The sequence below is a fragment of the Aquarana catesbeiana genome, linkage group LG01 (assembly GCF_042186555.1).
Source record: "Aquarana catesbeiana isolate 2022-GZ linkage group LG01, ASM4218655v1, whole genome shotgun sequence".
NCBI classification, from domain to species: Eukaryota; Metazoa; Chordata; class Amphibia; order Anura; family Ranidae; genus Aquarana; species Aquarana catesbeiana.
The window spans coordinates 571,652,235-571,671,875 of NC_133324.1; the positions used below are offsets into that span (position 1 = coordinate 571,652,235).

General features: G+C 39.5%; 1 protein-coding gene across 1 annotated transcript in view; it reads left to right on the plus strand.

Annotated features, from left to right (window-relative positions):
- The window catches only part of FRAS1 (Fraser extracellular matrix complex subunit 1), an 830,295-nt gene that overhangs the window by 527,354 nt on the left and 283,300 nt on the right, over positions 1-19,641 (plus strand). Inside the window, exon 23 of the mRNA XM_073597432.1 lies at positions 3,300-3,446. Within this exon, the coding sequence (XP_073453533.1) occupies positions 3,300-3,446 (147 nt within the window). The remainder of the gene's footprint in view (positions 1-3,299; positions 3,447-19,641) is intronic.

The following is a 19,641-nucleotide window of genomic DNA, read 5'->3' on the forward strand; positions in this document are numbered from 1 at the left end:
TTTTTTAATTCACAAAAGTGTATTTTCCAAAAAAGTGCGCTTGTAAGACCACTGCGGTCTGATGCTGCATCCACCTAGGTAAGTATGATTCCAAAATGTAAAATAAAATCCCACACTTCTCTTTTAATTCAGCAGCACCCTAAAGTGATTTTCCTTTATACCAGTGGAAGCCTGGGGCACAAAAGACCATTAAATATAAATTAAAAATTTATTTGGGCTAATTTTACTGCTGTCTTATTTTTTAATTCAAAACAGTGTATTTTTTCCAAAAAAGTGCACTTGTAAGACCGCTGCGCAAATACGTGTGACAGAAAGTATTGCAACGACCTCCATTTTATTCTCTAGGGTGTTAGAAAAAAAATATATAATGTTTGGGGGTTCAAAGTAATTTTCTAGCAAAAAAAACTGTTTTAAACCAGTAAACACCAAATCTCAAAACGAGTCTCTGTCCTTAAGTGGTTAAAGGAAAAGTAAAATTAAAAAATGTAAAATAAAATCTCATACTTCTCTTTTAATTCAGCAGCACCCTAAAGTGATTTGCCTTTATACCAGTGGAAGCCTGGGGCACAAAAGACCATTAAATATAAATTAAAAATTTGTACTTAAAGAAAAAAAAATCTTATATTCTGTGCATTCTGGAGGATATTCTCATGTGTTTAATGATTGCAGTATGTCAATCATAATTTTTAACATAGAATTACCTTATTGTTTTTATAGTCTTTAAAGGGCTGAATCCATGCCCTGCTTCCTATATATTTCAGTATAGTGCTTTGGGCTGTGGTTATTTTTGGAAGATTTATAGTAGCAAATCAACAGTACATATGACTTTCTGCATCTTGTATTGTAGTCTTGCCAATAAAGAATACTTTATTGTAAGCCATACAGTGACTCCTACCTGGAACGTTTGTTATCTGTTTCTTAACAGTGCAGCTTATTGTTGCCTGAAATAAAAGATTTCGTTTTTTTCTGAACCGGCTGTTTTCAGGTTTGTTCTTTTAACTGCAGTGTCCTTCCATGAACCATTAGTTCTGAAATACCTTTTTGTCGACATTGAGAAATGTGGAGTATGAAGTTAAGAGGAACAGCCAGATCTTATAGTGTTGAAAGACGAACCAAGAACTTCATCATAGAAAAACAGTTACTGCACAGATTTAGATTAACAGTGGCAGACATCTGAAAGACTCCAATAATTCTGTTTGCTATATGACTGGAGATAATTATTAGTTTGTTCTCTGGCTAGTCTAAGAAGTAAGTTAACTTTTGACGGATTTGCAAAGTTCTTAAAAAGTGAATATTTAAGAAAGTTGATTTCTCAAATATGTCTCAACCATGTCATATTTTTTGGCACAGGTTGACAGCATGATCCCAGGTTCCATGTCAATATATGCAGAACAAATTTATTTCTGTCCTTCTATCCCATCATCACTTTAGATTTCTGTGCCATACATTTAAACTTAAAGAGAGACTTCACTTACGTTGAGGAACTAACATTCCCCTCTGGGTGATCAGTGTACATTGCAAGGATTTTAATAAACTTTGTTGCAGCTTATTATTTTTGGTTGTTTAAAGGAAAAGCTGTCAGCTTGTTTGCATCAATGTGCAGAGTGAATGTGAATGGGAGTGACTTATTATTAATCAGCTAATGCACTTGCAGAGGAAAGTTGCAGGGTTTGAATCCCTTTAGATGTGATTAACCCTTTGGGGAGTATCTCACCAAAAATGAAATGTTTGCTGCAAAAGATGCCAAAAATCTGACTTTTATCTTAGTGCAGACTTCTGCAAAGACCACTGAGCCAATCACACAAATGGGAAATTACATTTTTAAGGGGCATTCGGCACACTGACTCTGATTGTAATGCTTCCAGATTGTATTATTGCATTGAATTTTAGAGAAACTTACAAGCTGCAGATTGAAAAGATTTTTTATTAATGTTCAGTTGCAATTATGGCTTGTGTAGCAAATGTATATGCTATATTATTTTTTTATGTGCTATTTTTATTCCACATGAAAGTGGAGTTACAATTTAAAGGTTTAAGCACCTGTTGCCTTTATGCTTCTATTTGCCCATTTTGCTCATTTTATAGCAAAATTTTATATCTTTTCTATATTTGCATCACCCCTTGTTGTTGGTCTGACATCTTGTTTTCTTTTTATTTTATCTTTGCTGCTGTCATCTGATTGACTTTCTTCTGCCCCACCACTATTTTTTTTTGTACCATAGTATGTCTTCTCAAATAGTTTTACTTGGGCAGATTGGGTCATACTGAAACTTCTGAATCTAGGTTGTGGGATCTACTGCTGGTTTGTTTATCCTTTGTGATGTTTGTATCTGGTAGATATGGTCATTCTGTGGGGATGTTAAATGCACTTATCATACAGAAAACAACAGCAGTGATTGTACAGAAATGGACTTAGGAACCATATGTTACACTATAAATTGTATTTTCTACCACCAGAGCTGTTTCATATACAGTATGAGTGGGTATCTTGAATGCCAAATGCTTTTTATTGGCCAATTACCATCCATCAACATATCTACCATGTAAGACCATCAGTTCTTCATTGCCTTGTCTTTTTGTACTTTCCAAGAACATTAGAAAACTACCCTTTCAGAAAAGGCAGCAAATATAAACTACTCAGCTTATATACAACTTACCAGTGCACAACCAATTTACAAAAACTCTGCTCGTCTTTACCCAAAGCAGAGCCATAGTTATAACTTCACTGGACACTTCCATCTTACTTCTTGCTCAGCATAGAGAAAGTGAAACCAGACTTTCAATCACAGCCCACACATCAAATACACCTTAGCGCCTTTGGAGGTTGTGTGTCTCCACACTTTACATATGTCAGCAACCAGGGGGGGGGTAAAAGAAAGCTTAGCTGATGGCTTTTCACAAAAGTTGAAACTCGATTATTTTCTCTTCTTTACCTACACTATACATATTCAGGGAAGACCAGGAGTCATGATAAAGTATAAATGCAAACACATAAGTACAAAAATGCATTTAAATATTTTGGTCTGAATAAATATTCACAAATATATTAGTGAAACGATAGACACTGGGAAACCTCTGTTTGACTTTATGCTAATTCAGGTTTTTAGTTAGATGTCTGCTGAGAGCTGCTAGGAATCACATCAAAGTAATTGAAGAGCGACATGTAACTCCTGAGCCAATAGTTGGTACCCACCAGTCCATAGCAAACAGTAATTTTAATGAAAGCATAAAGTTTTAATGACTGCTTTGTTATTCTGTTATATAGTCCATTGTTAACTGTCATGTTTTCTCTCAAACAGCGTGTAACAGCCAATGTTTAAGTTGTGATTCAGCAGAGGGATGTTCTGCATGTAAAGACCCAAACAAAGTTTTGCTGTTTGGAGAATGCCAATATGAAAGCTGCACACAGCAGTATTATCTTGACTACAGTACCGCAGCATGCAAAGGTAAAATTAGTTAAACAAAGACTTATTATGTTAATAATAAATTATGTTAATATGTTTGAGACTGCAATGCACTGTGTGTTTCTGCTATCTTGCTTAAAGTGTAACTAAAGGCAAAACTTTTTTTTTAGTTTTAGATAAGAGGGATTATAGGGTAAAGAGGGATTATAACACCTGTCACGTTTTTATTGCTGTCTGTGCCCCTGTTAGAGAGATCGACCCTCTCTATTTGTCCTGTCTACCATTCTCATCAAAAGTAAATCCCAAATTATGAGTTGACACCAAAACAGTAACAGAGGGGAAATCTTTTAATGGGGACATTAGATCTAGTGACACCGCTAGATACCCTCACTTTGGAGGGATTTCCTCTCACTTCCTATTTTAGCTATGGTTCAGGAAGGGAAATCTCTATTGGACACAGATGGCAAAAAAACTGACTGGAGTTATAGGTTCCACAGTTCTCTATTCAAAATGGAAAAAAAAGTTTTGCCTTTAGTTCTACTTTAATAGGTAGATTTTTTGAAAAGGATACATTTAGGAAACCATAACAAATGCCAGATTGTACATTAAAGCAACAATAGTTGCTAGTTGAGCTCAAATTAACCACTTGCCTACTGGGCCCAATTTTCAGCTTTCACTGTCACACTTTGAATGACAATTGCGTGGTCATGCAACACTGTACCCATATGAAATTTTTCTATTTTTTTTCACACAAATAGAGCTTTTATTTGGTAGTATTTAATCACCACTGGATTTTTTATTTTTTGCTAAACAAACGAATAAAGAGAGAAAATTTTGAAAAAAAAAGTCATAATTATAACAGGCAATTTTTCTCCTTCACTGATGTGCCCTGATGAGGCTTCACTGATAGGCTGCCCTGATGGACACTGATAGGTGGCACTGATGAGGCGGCACTGATGAGGCTACACCGATAGGCGGCACTGATGAGCACTGATAGGTGGCACTGATGGGCACTGATAGGCAGCACTGATGGGCACTGCTAGGCACTGGTAGGCAGCAGTGCAATCACAGGAGGACCCCTATGTACACCCTCACTGTAGCCGTCTTTTGGTCACAGTCTATCTGCCTTTTAACCCCCCTGGCGGTATTCCCGAGTCTGGCTCGGGGTGGATTTTCAATACCAAAAGCGGTATCCCCGAGCCAGACTAGGGATCGCATCGCAGGATCCATGTAGAGTATACTTACCTTGTCCCCTGGATCCTGCGATGTCCTCCCGCTGTAATCGGCGAGCTGCCGTGTCTCGCTCGATTCACAGTGCCGAGCTCCATTCCCTGTGAGCGTTGTGACGCACGGGGACAGAGTTCGGCGGCAAATTCAAAAAGTGAGACACACAGTATAGATACGGTATACTGTAATCTTATAGAATACAGTACTGTATCAAATAATTACACAGCCCCTTTGTCCCTATTGGTCTGCCCAGTGTCCTGCATGCAGTTTTATATTATAAAAACTGTTCTTTCTGCCTGGAAACTGGAGATTGTCCATAGCAACCAAAACTGTCCCTTTACATCAAAAGTGGCTTTAGACCAGCTAGAAAACAGCGATAATAAATTAGAATCACTTGCAGAATTGAGCGATGGTGATTTGTGGGGAAATTCATCATCAAACACTAAAAGTAATGATAGTGACAATTCTGCAACTGAGCAAATTTCAGTGTTTTTGATTTGATTACATTATTGAATAATTTTTATTATTTTTATATTATTATTTGATATAATTATTTATAGTTATTTATTATATTATCATTTTTTTATTTCATTTTTCAAACTTTATCATACCCGGGATGTCTACTAGACTCTTGTTTGGATAGATTTAAGTGAATTATTCCTAAGAATTAGAAGCCTATAATATAAAACGCCAAATTTCTGTGCAAAATAATTGTACCGCTTTCAGCACCTAAAATCTGAAATAATCATACTGCCAGGGAGGTTAACCTCCTTGGCGGTATGATTATTTCAGATTTTTGATGCTCAAAGCAGTACAATTCTTTTGCATAGAAATTTGGCATTTTATATTGTAGGCCTATAATTCTTAGGAATAACACACTTAAATCTGTCCAAACAAGAGTCTAGTAGACATCCCGGGTATGATAAAGTTTGTACAATTCTTTTGCATAGAAATTTGGCATTTTATATTGTAGACCTGTAATTCTTAGGAATAACACACTTAAATCTGTCCAAACAAGTGTCTAGTAGACATCCCGGGTATAATAAAGTTTGAAACACAAAATCATAAATGATAATATAATAAATAACTATAAATAATTATAACAAATAATAATATAATAATAATAATAAAAAACAATATTCAATAATGTAATCAAATCAAAAACACTGAAATTTGCTCAGTTGCAGAATTGTCGCTGTCATTACTTTCAGTGTTTGATGACAAATATCCACACAAATCACTATCGTTCAATTCTGCAAGTGATTCCAATTTATTATTGCTGTTTTCTAGCTGGTCTAAAACCACTTTTGATGTAAAGGGATGGTTTTAGTTGCTATGGACAATCTCCAGTTTCCAGGCAGAAAGAACAGTATTTATAATATAAAACTGCATGCAGGGCACTGGACAAACCACTAGGGACAAAAGTTATGTGAAATAATTTCATACAGTAATGTAATCTGTAAGATTACAGTGTACTGTAAGTATAGGGTGTGTTTCACTTTTTGAATTTGGCGCCGTGCTCCGTCCCCGTGCACAGTGAGCTGGACTAGTACTTAGGTGAGCAGTGGCACTTCGGAGCCCCTTGGGACATGAAGTGCCACTGCTCACCTAAGTACTAGTCCATTGAATACCCTTAGTGCTGTGAGGTGGCTCTATTAAGTCCCTCGGCTTCAAGTTTTTCCAGGGTTTATACTCTGGTCCTTTTGTCCCCTCTGTGACCCCCAGCCATTTGTGGCCTTGACTGTGATAGTCAGCCGTGGGTGTGACTGTAACAGGATTGCTGCCCCCGTTACCTTGGGTGAACCGGGATAGAAGCACTGCCCTGGGAGTGGATATGCAGAAGGCCTGTACCTCTGCAAGGACAGCTCCCCTGAAGAAGCCCGATCTATGGGCGAAACATTGATTTTATGTACATATATATTTTTTGTTTTGTTCCTCAAGACAAGAAATAAAATATTTTTTACTGAATGCATTTGATATCATTTTGCACCTTCAAAATCCCCACCCTCTTTCTCCTTTGAATTTTCTTTGTAAAAAAATGTTTATACTTACCTGTTTTAAGCATGCTCTGGTATGGTTATGTGATATGGCTTCCATGTATCAGTGAGTGGCAGCTGTAGGAAAGAGGAGGGAGCGCCAACAACGGCTGGCACAGCTATAGCGATAGCTGACTATCACAGGGTAATATAGGTGCATGCAGGACCATCGGAGTTGGTTTTTTGATCATATGCAGGCATAAACATGAATGCTTAGATTGTCTATGTCTATGATTATATGTTTTTGTCTATAAAGAAAGGAACAGGCTTGGGAAACCTTGGGAACAGAACTTTGGATGTGGTATTTCAATAGCAATAGCCATGCTATTGACAATAGCAATGACAATAGCAATCAAGCAAGGTTTTCAGACCTATTAGTTGTTTCCCCCAGAGAACTTTTAGCTGGTTGTGTATGTGCCGTAGACAAGAGCCTGTTGTTCAGTCCAGCTTAAAAGGCTTAGATAGGGGATACTCATCTTGTTTATATTACTGCTGTCAAAGGGGGTGGCGGACATCATATTCTTTAGAAAACCTTGTAAAATCACTATTTGCCCTGAGTTCTCACTGCCTGTTTTGTTCCACCTCCCAGACAATATAAAAATAATGATATAAATTGCAGCATCTCTTGCAACAATCAAGCTGTGTAGGATGTGTTAATCAGCAATTTTTGGAATGCATCTGTGATCAATCCCCATTTATTACTCCCCTTTTCTCAAAAAGAGGAAAACATTTTTCACTCATTTCATGTGTGCATTGAGTTCTAAAGTCATGAACCAGGAAAAGCTTTGTCTTTGTCCAGGCAGATGTGTCGACAAATGGTTTTACTAAAAAAATATATTTTTTATGATAGTATTTTATATAATCCTGCAAAGTAACCTATTACTTTTTATTATGAAATGTGCTTCCATACAGAAATTTTTTTGGTAAAATGTCAATATATGTAAAGTCAGCTGCTCTAAACATAGTATTGGCTTATTGCTGGATCTTATGCTGGCAGCAAATCAGTGCATTACAGATAATAAGAGACACAGGTTGGCAGTAACAATGAAAAAGTTATTAGGCACTGAAGTCTTTTAACTTGTTGGCAAGCAAAGAACACAATTCAACTTGTGGTGTAAGTTACACAAGATAAATGCTTGTAACCCATTGATGTTTGACCTTTTCATTTAACAGTACTTCAAGTGGGGTCCGCTCGTCTGTATGCTAGTTCGACGGACAAAAAGCCACGCTAGGGCAGCTATTGGCTACTGGCTATGAACTTCCTTGTTTTAGTCGGGCAAAGTCTGCCGTAAAGTCCGACCGTGTGTACGCGGCATAAGCCATTCAAAGGGAAAGTATGATGTTCTGGCCAGACATATTTCAGTCTGGCATATGCTGGAAATGGTACTCTTACAAATCTGGGCTTAAAATTGCAACTGTCATAAGAGTCCGCTATTTGCATGCAACTGCTCATCTGAATGTGTATAGAGCCTCTGACCGACCCTGGTAGTGTGCATCCAGAAATGGTGTTTCTGCTGAGTTTTTGGCTGCAGCTAATTGACCTATTTGTATGCAGCCAAAGCACATAGGGGTTGACTTACTAAAGGCAACTAGACTGTGCACTTTGCAATGCAGTTGCTTCAGAGCTTAGTAAATGAGCAGAAGCTCCACTGACTTCCATCATCCAATCATGTGCAAGCAAAAATGCAGGTTTTTTTATTTTCCTTGCATGTGATTGGGTATTCTTTGCAAAGGGAAGCTTTACCTCATTTACTAAGCTCTGGAGCAAATGCACTTGCAGAGAGTCTATTTGCCTTTAAGTCAACCCCACAGTGTGAATGTAGCAAACTATCCGCACCCCATCGCCCATGTGAATGTAGCTTAACAACCATATGTGCTATCATTATATCATTGGTGCAATAAACCAATATTTTTTTGAGTCCATAACTAAACAAATTAGTAAAGTGCTTAAGAGAGTCCACAGTAAGTGATTATTTTTTTATATCAGCAGTCTTTTATAAGGGCAGCAGTAATTCTTTCAAATCAAATATCTCTATGTGCAGTTGCACCTTTAACGCTTGTGGGTCACTCTGAAGTGTGAAAGATGTTGGGAACACTTTTCAGAAGTCATTTGACAGGTGATGAAGAGGCAAAATAATGATTTATCACCTGATTTAAAGTGGAGTTCCACCCACTTTTACAACTCTTCAGCATCCCTCACTAAACTGTGCACTGTAAACGAATTGGATATTTTTAATTTTTTTTCTCAGCACCTACTGTATATCTGCTGTATTCATTTTTCACTTCCTCCTCCCTGGCCGTGGCCCATCCCATCATTTCCTGTTTGCAATGCCTTCTGGGAAGGGGCGGCAACTTTCTTTGACACTGCCGTTGCTATGGTAACCTGACCTGAAACCTATTACACGGCTTGTGCTGCTCTGAGCATGTGCGAGATCTGCAAGGATGAGATCCAGGAAGAAATACAGTCTGGCTTTAGATGCCCACACTTAAGATGGCCACGGCCTGCTGCCAGTTTATAAAAGAACAAACTACTGCTATAAACAAACAAAACAGACCTTAGTTTACAGACTAACTTTACTAGAATACATTAAGCTTGTGTATTATAGGGGTATTTTTATTTAAAAAGTATAATTTCGGCCGGAACACCACTTTAACCCTGTAAATGCTGCACTACAGCACCTCAGTCGCATTCATTGAACGCTGCTGCAGGCCAGTTGCAGCTCAGCCCCATTGATCTCCATGGGTGGATTTAACAAGCAGTACATGTAAACAGCCCTGTCATGCTGTAATGTTAAGATTCGGGTGGGTGGCCGGCTGGGCTGGTAAATTCATGGCTCAGCCGCCTGTTTTTACCACCTCCTGGCTGCCTGTATGAAAGATACCTAAATCAGTGCTTTCACTCCACCCTCTATAGAAAGATGCGCACCTTCTCAGATGAACCTTACAATAAAATAAAGGTCAAACGGGCCTTTTCCACTGTTAGAAACAACACTCAAAAAAAAATAAAATGTATAACAGCATGGTTCTTCTCTGCTTTAATATTACTTTATTTAAAAAAATAAATAGTTGAAAAACAGAAGCACATTTACACCTTACAAATTAATTTTGCCAAGAATTTTCCTCTTAAAAATGTTAAAATGTGAAGTTGTGCCTTAGAAAACAAATTGGGTTAGAAAAAATATACACATTCATGCTTTCATACATTCATGCTTTACTCAAGTGTAATAAATGCAATCTTTAGTGTAAAGTGCATTAATGTTTATTAACTTCCAGCAATTAGTCAATAATCAGTTTTATTCTGGCTGCCAGTAAACGTGGACAATTCCTATAACCATAAAGAGAGTGCTAAAGGGGAGATCTAAATTAGCCAATTTCACAGTAAAGTGTGTTTACTAAGAGTAATATATGCAGCAGATTTGTAACCATTTAAAGCTGAACTCCAACTTTCTTTTCACTAGAACTAAATGCAATTATTAATCCCAGCATAGATGATACCTCTGTACCATGCTGCTCTGTTGTCTACAGATCTCCTGATAGTATGGGTTTAGTTGTGGCTTTGTATCATGTCACGCTCTGTATATCCCGCTAATAGACTCTGTCCCTTCCACAGCCACTTCCTGCAGCAGCTAGAGTCTATAACACTCCCCTTTGTAGTATTTCAGACTCAGCAAACAATGTAACTTCCTTCACAGCCCTGATGGTGGGTGGGATTGAATACATCCTAATTAGCATTCAATCCTGCCCAGTCACACCTACCGGAAGAGTTCAAACCTCCCAAGTCCTGCCTCATAGATTACAGCATCATTCAAGAATGAAACAACTTCATACACAGCTTGTTTTGAGAACTAGCTGTGCTGCTGCTGGGCAGAATTGAATGGATCCCAATTAGAATTCAATCCTGCCCAGTTAAATATGACGACCAGTGTGAGTCACACCCCTCAGATCCCAATCTCCCAGAGCCTTGCTCTTTGTGAAGTGATTCATTTACATATGAATGAAACACCTTCATAATAACCTCCCATAGCCTTTTCTCTGTAATCTTGCAGGAAGCCATTATTCTTTGGCATGCTGCAAGACAGGAATGACACAGGAGGTGGTATGACACATTTACACCTTTCACCACCCACATGAAGGCCCAGAAACACCCACAGTAACCCTAGGACCCACCCACATCAACTCCCAGAACTGGTACAAGTGACTCCCATAGTCCGCCCTGAAGCTGCAGAGGCTCAAAGGATCATGGGACATTTGTATCAGGACTGTAAAAGGAAGAAAACAGGAAGTCAGAGAACTTTTAAATTCAGCCAGGAAGAGGATTTACATCACAGACACGGAAACTTGCTGTATACAGCTAAAGGAGGTAAGTTACACACAAACTGGCAGCAGGGTTGTGATTAATTTACATGCACAATGCATCTGTTGTTTTGGGGAGGAAAAGCTGGAGTTTATTTTAAAGTTTGAACAGAATACTAAAACTGAAGATGGACACTATTGAGAGACATAAAGACATTATTTTCAGGTGATAGTGAAACAAAAGTAAAATTGGTGTTGAGTCATGTTTCATTATATTAAACCTGTCTGATCCTACAGAATAAAATTATAACTGGAGGGGATTTTTCAATCCCAGAAAGAATTCTGTATCACTGAATCCATTCAGTGAACTCCAAGAGAAGGACCTCCAAGGTGGTTTTCTCAGAAATACTACTGGTGCCTTGAGCCACACCCTTAATGGGGAGGGTGCAGCTCTATGGGGAAGAAAGATGGCCACAAAGTTGGAGGGGCTTTTAAACTAGGTGTTAGGGGGAGAGTTCAGAGGAAGCGATAGCCGGCAGTGAGCAAAGGACAGAGGGAAACAGTGGAGTCTGTAGTGCTAATATAGTCGTAATATCTAATCCCGGGGTGAATGAGTGGACATATCCAAAACAAAGCCTGGAAAAACACAAGGAGAATTTAATACGCACTCATAGAACACTGAGAGGTGTATACACAAATGCCAGGAGCCTAGCTAACAAAATGGAGGATCTGGAGTTGCTATTACATGAGGAGCACATAGACTTTGTGGGAATAACAGAAACTTGGTTTGACAGCTCACATGACTGGCTGGAAAATATTCAGCGGTATTCCTTGTATCGGAGGGACAGGGAAGGTAGAAAGGGGAGGGGTGTGTCTTTATATCAAAAAGTATGTGAGGGTGGTAGAGAGGAGTGACACTGTGAATGGGATGAGTGGGGAGGTGGAATCTGTGTGGGTAGAACTCCAAAGAGAAGAAGTGGGTGGGAAATTAATAGTGGGGGTATGTTACAGCCCCCCCCAACCTGAAAGAAGAGGAGCTGGACCTCCTATCACAGTTAGAAATGGCAGAGAGGCAGGGGAATGTCATCATAATGGGGGACTTCAATTATCCCAATATTGACTGGGCTGAGGGGACAGCTCACTCATTAAAGGCCTGTCATTTCATAAATGTCTTACAGGACAGCTTCATGTCTCAATTGGTGGATTTTCCGACTAGAAAGAATGCATTGCTAGATTTATTAATTACGAACGATCCAAGTCTGATCTCAGATGTGGTAGTACAGGACAACTTGGGATCTAGTGAGCCCAGGACAATCACATTTAGAGTAATTTTTAGGAAAAGGAGGCATGAGGTAGCACAAGAACTCTAACTTTAAAGGAGAAAACTTTTCTGATCTGCGCTCAATACTACTAGACATCAGTTGGGACCAAATCCTAGAAACATTGAACGTGGAGGAAAAATGGGAATGCTTTAGGAACATATTAAACAAAGATATCACACAGTTCATTCCAATGGGCAATAAAAATAGAAGAGCAAAAGGTAAATCTGGATGGTTAAACCGGAACGTAAAAAGTCTTATTAAAGAGAAAAAAACGGCCTTCAAAAATTATAAGGTGGAGGGATCATTGTAGGCATTCCAGCACTAAAGAAGTGTAATGCCCCGTACACACGGTCGGATTTTCCGACGGAAAATGTGTGATAGGACCTTGTTGTCGTAAATTCCGACCGTGTGTAGGCTCCATCACACATTTTCCATCGGATTTTCCGACACACAAAGTTTGAGAGCAGGCTATAAAATTTTCCGACAACAAAATCCGTTGTCGGAATTTCCGATCGTGTGTACACAAATCCGACGCACAAAGTGCCACGCATGCTCAGAATAAATAAAGAGAGGAAAGCTATTGGCTATTGCCCCGTTTATAGTCCCGACGTACGTGTTTTACGTCACCGCGTTCAGAATGATCGGATTTTCCAACAACTTTGTGTGACTGTGTGTATGCAAGACAAGTTTGAGCCAACATCCGTCGGAAAAAATCCTAGGCTTTTGTTGTCGGAATGTCCGATCAATGTCCGACCGTGTGTACGGGGCATAAGAACGAAATCAGGGCGGCTTAAAAAGACTACGCAAGACACATAGCAGAAGAGATTAAAAAAAAAAATTCAAGGAATTTTTTAGATATATTAACAGTAAAAAACTAAATCAAAGCACATTGCCCACATAAAAAATAATGATGGGAGCATGGTTACAGATGACACAGAGAAGGAAACTGTACTGAATGCTTTCTTCTCATCAGTTTTTACACAGGAAAAGGACCATGACAGGGTTGTTAATAACACATCACAGGACGTACTCTTCTGGCTAACAGAGGCCGGAGTCAAGAAAAGACTAGATAAGCTTAACACAAATAAATCTTCAGGATCAAATGGCTTACACCCGAGAGTCCTTAACCACCTCAATACAGGGCACTTACACCCCCTTCCTGCCCAAGCCATTTTTCAGTTTTCAGCGCTGTCGCACTTTGAATGACAATTGCGCGATCATGTTACACTGCACCTTAATTAAATTTTTATCATTTTTTTCCCCACAAATAGAGCTTTCTTTTGGTGGTATTTGATCACCTCTGCGGTTTTTATTTATTGCGCTATAAACAAAAGAAGAGGGAAAATTTTGAAAAAACACAATATTTTTTACTTTTTGCTATAATAAATATCCATTTTTTTTTTTTTTTTTAACAAATTTTTTCCTCAGTTTAGGCCAATACGTATTCTTCTACATATTTTTGGTAAAAAAAAATTGCGATAAGCGTATATTGATTGGTTTGCGCAAAAGTTATAGCGTCAACAAAATACGGGATAGATTTATAGTATTTTTATTATTTATTTATTTTTTACTAGTAATGGCGGCGATCTGCAATTTTTATTGTGACTACGATATTGCGGCGGACACATCGGACACTTTTGACACATTTTTGGGACCATTCACATTTATACAGCGATCAATGCTATAAAATTGCATTGATTACTGTGTAAATGTGACTGGCAGGGAAGGGGTTAACACTAGGGGGCGCTCGAGGGGTTAATGTATGACCTAAGGAGGTGATTCCAACTGTGGGGGGAGGGGACTGACTGGGGGAGGTGACCGATCGCTGTCCCTATGTACAAGGGACACGCCATCGGTCTCCTCTCCTCTCTGACAGGACGTGGATCTGTGTTTACATGCACAGATCCACGCTCCTGCTCTGTTACCCGGCAATCGCGGGTGCCCGGCGGACATCGCGGCCGCCGGGCACGCGCACCGGGTCCCGAGTGACGCAGCGGGCGCGCGCGCCCCCTAGTGGCTCGGGAGGGCGAGGACGTCATATGACGTCCTCCCAGAACAATAGAAGCCTCGTCCAGCCGTCATATGACGGTGGGCGGTGGCTTAGTGGTTAAAGAACTCAGTCAGGTTATAGCTAGACCATTATTCCTAATCTTTGTGGACAGCATACTGACAGGAACTGTACCAGTTGATTGGAGAAAAGCCAATGTGGTACCAATATTCAAAAAAGGGCAGAGACATATTCCGGGAAACTACAGGCCAATCAGCTTAACATCAGAAGTAGGTAAATTATTGGAGAGGATGATAAGGAATTACAATGGATATAAAAAGTCTACACACCCTGTTAAAATGTCAAGTTTCTGTGATGTAAAAAAATGAGACAAAGATTAATCAAAATTCATCAAAAGACGAGAAGAAAACTGGTCAGGGAGGCTGCCAAGAGGCCTACAGCAACATTAAAGGAGCTGCAGGAATATCTGGCAAGTACTGGCTGTGTGGTACATGTGACAACAATCTCCTGTATTCTTCATATGTCTGGACTATGGGGTAGAGTGGCAAGATGGAAGCCTTTTCTTACAAAAAAAAACATTCAAGCTCGGCAAAATTTTGCAAAAACACATATGAAGTCTCACAAAAGCATGTGGGAACATGTGTTATGGTCTGATGAAACCAAGGTTGAACTTTTTGGTCAGAAATTCCAAAAGATATGTTTGGTGCAAAAACAACACTGAACATCACCAAAAGAACACCATACCCACAGGGAAGCATGGTGGTGGCAGCATCATGCTTTGGGGCTGGAACAGGGGCCTAAGTCAGTATAGATGGAATTATGAACAGTTCCAAATACCAGTCAAATTTGGCACAAAACCTCCAGGATTCTGCTAGAAAGCTGAACATGAGGAGGAAATTCATCTTTCAGCATGACAACGACCCAAAGCATACATCCAAATCAACAAAGGAATGGCTTCACTAGAAGAAGATTAACGTTTTGGAATGGCCCAGCCAGAGCCCAGACCTGAATCTGATTGAAAATTTGTGGGGTGATCTGAAGAGGGCTGTGCACAGGCGATGCCCTCGCAATCTGACAGATTTGGAGTGTTTTTGCGAAGAAGAGTGGGCAAATATTACCAAGTCAAGATGTGCCATGCTGATAGACTCATACCCAAAAAGACTGAGTGCTGTAATAAAATCAAAAGGTGCTTCAACAAAGTATTAGTTTAAGGGTGTGCACACTTATGCAACCATATTATTTTAGTTTTTAATTTTTACTTCCCTCCACCTAAAAGATTTCAGTTTGTTGTTCGACTGAGTTGTACAGTTTATAGGTCACAATAAAGGTGGAAAAAGTTCTGAAATGATTTATCTTTATCTCATTTTTTTACATCACATAAATCTGACATTTTAGCAGGGGTGTGTAGACTTTTTATATCCACTGTATATCCAAGAATTGGCTGAAGAAAGCTATCATTAGTAGTAATCAGCATGGGTTTACGAAAGGCCATTCCTCCCAGACCAATCTCTTAACATTCTACGAGGAAGTGAGATGCCACCTAGATAGGGGGAGGCCGGTGGATGTGGTCTATCTGGATTTTGCAAAAGCATTTGACACAGTTCCACACAAACACTTAATCTACAAGCTTAGGTTTGCAGGCTTGGACCATAAGGTTTGTTCTTGGATAGAAAACTTACAGGGGCACGTCCAAAGGGTGGTGATAAATAACGTCTACTCAGACTGGTCTGGAGTGGTAGGTTGGGTACCCCAAGGCTCTGTCTTGAGACCAATTCTGTTTAATTTATTCATAAATGATATAGAGGATGGGATACATAGCTCAATATCAGTTTTTGCGGGCAACACAAATACTGTACAAGCAAGGCAATAACTTCACATCAAGATATAGAAATTTACAGAAAGAGCTGAACCAATAATGGAGTGGGCAACTACATGGCAGATGAGGTTTAATGTGGAGAAATGTAAGGTAATGCACTTGGGGGCTAAAAACATAAACGCAAGCTAATCACTAGAGGGAGAACTTGTGGGGGAATCGAGAATGGAGACAGATCTGGGGGTCCTAGTAGAAGACAGATTGAGCAATAGCATGCAATGTTAAGATGCAGCTACCAAAGCCAGCAGATTAATAGCATGCATAAAAAAAGGGGATTTAGTCCAGAGATAAAACTATTATCCTGCCACTTTATAAAACTCTGGTTAGGCCAGAGGGGGGACTGGAGGACCTCAATTACGAGGAACGACTTCAAGCACTAAATTTATTGCCTCTGGAGAAGAGACACTTGAGAGGGGACATACTAGCAATTTACCTATATCTCAATGGTGATCCCAGTGTAGGAAAAAAACTATTCAGTCTCAGGGAGTATAAGAGGACATGGGCCACACAATGAGATTGTAGGAGAAGCGGTTTAACCTTAAGCTGCGCAGGGGGTTTTTTACTGTCAGGACGATAAGGATGTGAAACTCTCTCCCACAATTGGTGGTGTCAGCAGGGAGTATTGATATTTTTAAAAGACTCTTGGACATACATCTTAAAGAACACAACATACAGGGATATGGGAAATATTTATTGACACTGACACACGTACATCAACACAGGTTGAACTGGATGGACAATTGTCTACTCAATCTTACCTACTATGTAACTATGTCACAGAATTTTGTGAAAGCAGTGTGTCACCAAAGACCCCTTGGATTAGCTCTAAATATTGGATAAGTTATTTTTCAAAGCATGATCACTTTGAAAGATCTTTCATGGATGAACATTTGCAGAGCTGGGGTCTTTTGACTATTTTCTAGTAGGTGATTATTTTTTTCCATGTCTTTTTCTATCGTTCCTGCAAAGCCAACACAATTTTGCATTTCCTGTAACCGCAAACATCCTAACCACATGGATGATGATTGCCATAATTGTTTGGGTGGGCAAGATTGTGTCTCTTTTATACAAAAAATCTTTTATAAATCTGGTGAGTGCAGCATTGTGGCTAGACAAGCACTTTATAGATTGTTGCCCCCTGTTTTCTGTGCTGCTAGGTACTAATTAGTAGGGCTGAAACAACTAATCGATTAATCGACAACTAATCGATTATGAAAATAGTTGTCAACTATTTTCATAATCGATTAATCGGCCAGCCGATTATTTGGCCTGCATACAGAATGCATTATTTGTTTACATATCAGGAAATACAGTGCAGCACACATACAGCTCAGTACACCATCCATACATGTAAGTAAGTGCCTGAGAACTTGTGACTGTGTGAGGAGCAATGCCTCATGGAACATGTAGTCCTGGGCAGGAAGTGAGTGGGTCTAAAAGCAGAAGTTTTTTTTACCTTGCTATAGGGGCACTCTATACTATAACCACTTCCCACCCGGCCACTGCACATAAACGGCTGGGTGGGCTATCTCTCCTTCTGAGTGGACGTTCAGGAACGTCCACTCAGAAGGAGCGGGATCGCGCGCGTGCCCGCGCAGCGGCGTGATCCCGATGCGCTCGTGTCACCCGGACACGGCGCATCTCCGATCGGCAGGAGGGCTCTGCGATTGGCCCTCCTGATCACATGACAGCCGTGTCGAATCACAGCCGTCATGTGATGTAAACACAGAGCTGGTTGCTAGGCAATCTGCTCTGCTCTCCTCACACGGAAGTTGTCAGTGAGGAGAGGAGAGCGGATCGCTGCAGCCGGCTGGTGATCAGTGAGGATGAGCTGTTTTTTACAGCTTTTTACTCACTGATCACCAGTCTAGTGTCCCCACACACATGTAAAAACACAAAACAAACAAAGTAAACACACAATGTCCCCAAAACACATGTCCCCAAAACACATGTCCCCAAAACACATGTCCCCACATAGTAAAAACACATGTCCCCCACATATGTCCCAGTAAAATCACATGTCCCAATGATTATCTGTACACATATGTCACCTGCGCACATCTGTACATGATCATTTGCGCACGTGTCCGTGATCACACGAACCAATTATTATACACTTAACGAGATTTTTTTTACCAAAAACATTTAGCAGAATACGTTTTGGCTTAAATTTATGACAAAATTTGATTTTATTGGATTTGTTTTAAAATAGAAAGAAGAAAATATTGTTTTTTTTTTCAAATTTCCGCTCTTTTTTCGCTTATATCGCAAAAAATAAAAAACGGAGTCGTGAATAAATACCACCAAAAGAAAGCTCTATTTGTGTGAACAAAATGAAGAAATTTTAATTTGGGTACAGCGTAGCATGACCGCGCAATTGTCATTGAAAGTGTGAGAGCGCTGAAAGCTGAAAATTGGTCTGGGAAGGAGGGGGGCGAAAGTGCCCAGTATTGAGGTGGTTAATTTGCAGCTTGCTATTGGGGCACTCTAAAGACAGGAGGAGCCAGAGGCATCGGTGGGGGACCCCAGAAGAGAAGAATCAGGGCTGCTCTGTGCAAAACCAGAGCAGGTAAGTATACCATCGTTGTTTAAAAAAAAAAAATGACTATAAAGATTGTGCAGGGAAGATCAGCATCTGAACCCAGAGAAGGTGGAGGCTGATAGAGTGGAGGTAATAGAAGGCATTACTATTACATTTAAAGTAAACTTTTACATGGAGGCAAGCCACATTACGTGGGAGCAGGGCACATTTCAAGGAGGCAGGGCACATTACTATTATCATGTGCCTCAGTGTGAATGGGGTCTAAATAAAAAATGTGATCTCTGAGTCTGATGATATTTACCAGATTCAACCTCCAATAGTATATACAGTATATCTCCCTCTGTCTGTTATTCTCAGAGTGGATTAGAGATTTTGCTCCCTAATCCTATAGTTGATTATTTATATTTACCACTGCATACAGATTTTGAAGAATAAATTGCCTTTTTTTAAACTTTACACATTAAATTATACACCACACTTTTTTTAAGGTTATTATCCGATTAATCGATTAATCGAAACAATAATCGGCCAACTAATCGATTATGAAAATAATCGTTAGTTGCAGCCCTACTAATTAGTAACCTGTGTATGTGAGCAAGGGGATTAAAGCTTGCAGTTGGAGCAAGACTCCCGTTTGTGAGTACTAGTGAAGTTAGTAGGTATGTCAACTACCTGAAGAGACCAATGAAGGACTTGAGATATTGGAGAGGCATGGCTAAACTCAACATTTACAGCAAAATTGAGATTCACGTATACATTTATTAGATTAGATTATTAGATTTACTGTATTCTTAGGTTTACTGATATTTCTCACACAAGGATTTTATAGAAAAGGACATCTGATTTTGATTTTTTGATTTTTTTTCTATTACATGCTGAGTCTGAATTTCCTGGGATTATTTTTAACAGTGATGGTTAACAACGCTCACATAGTGA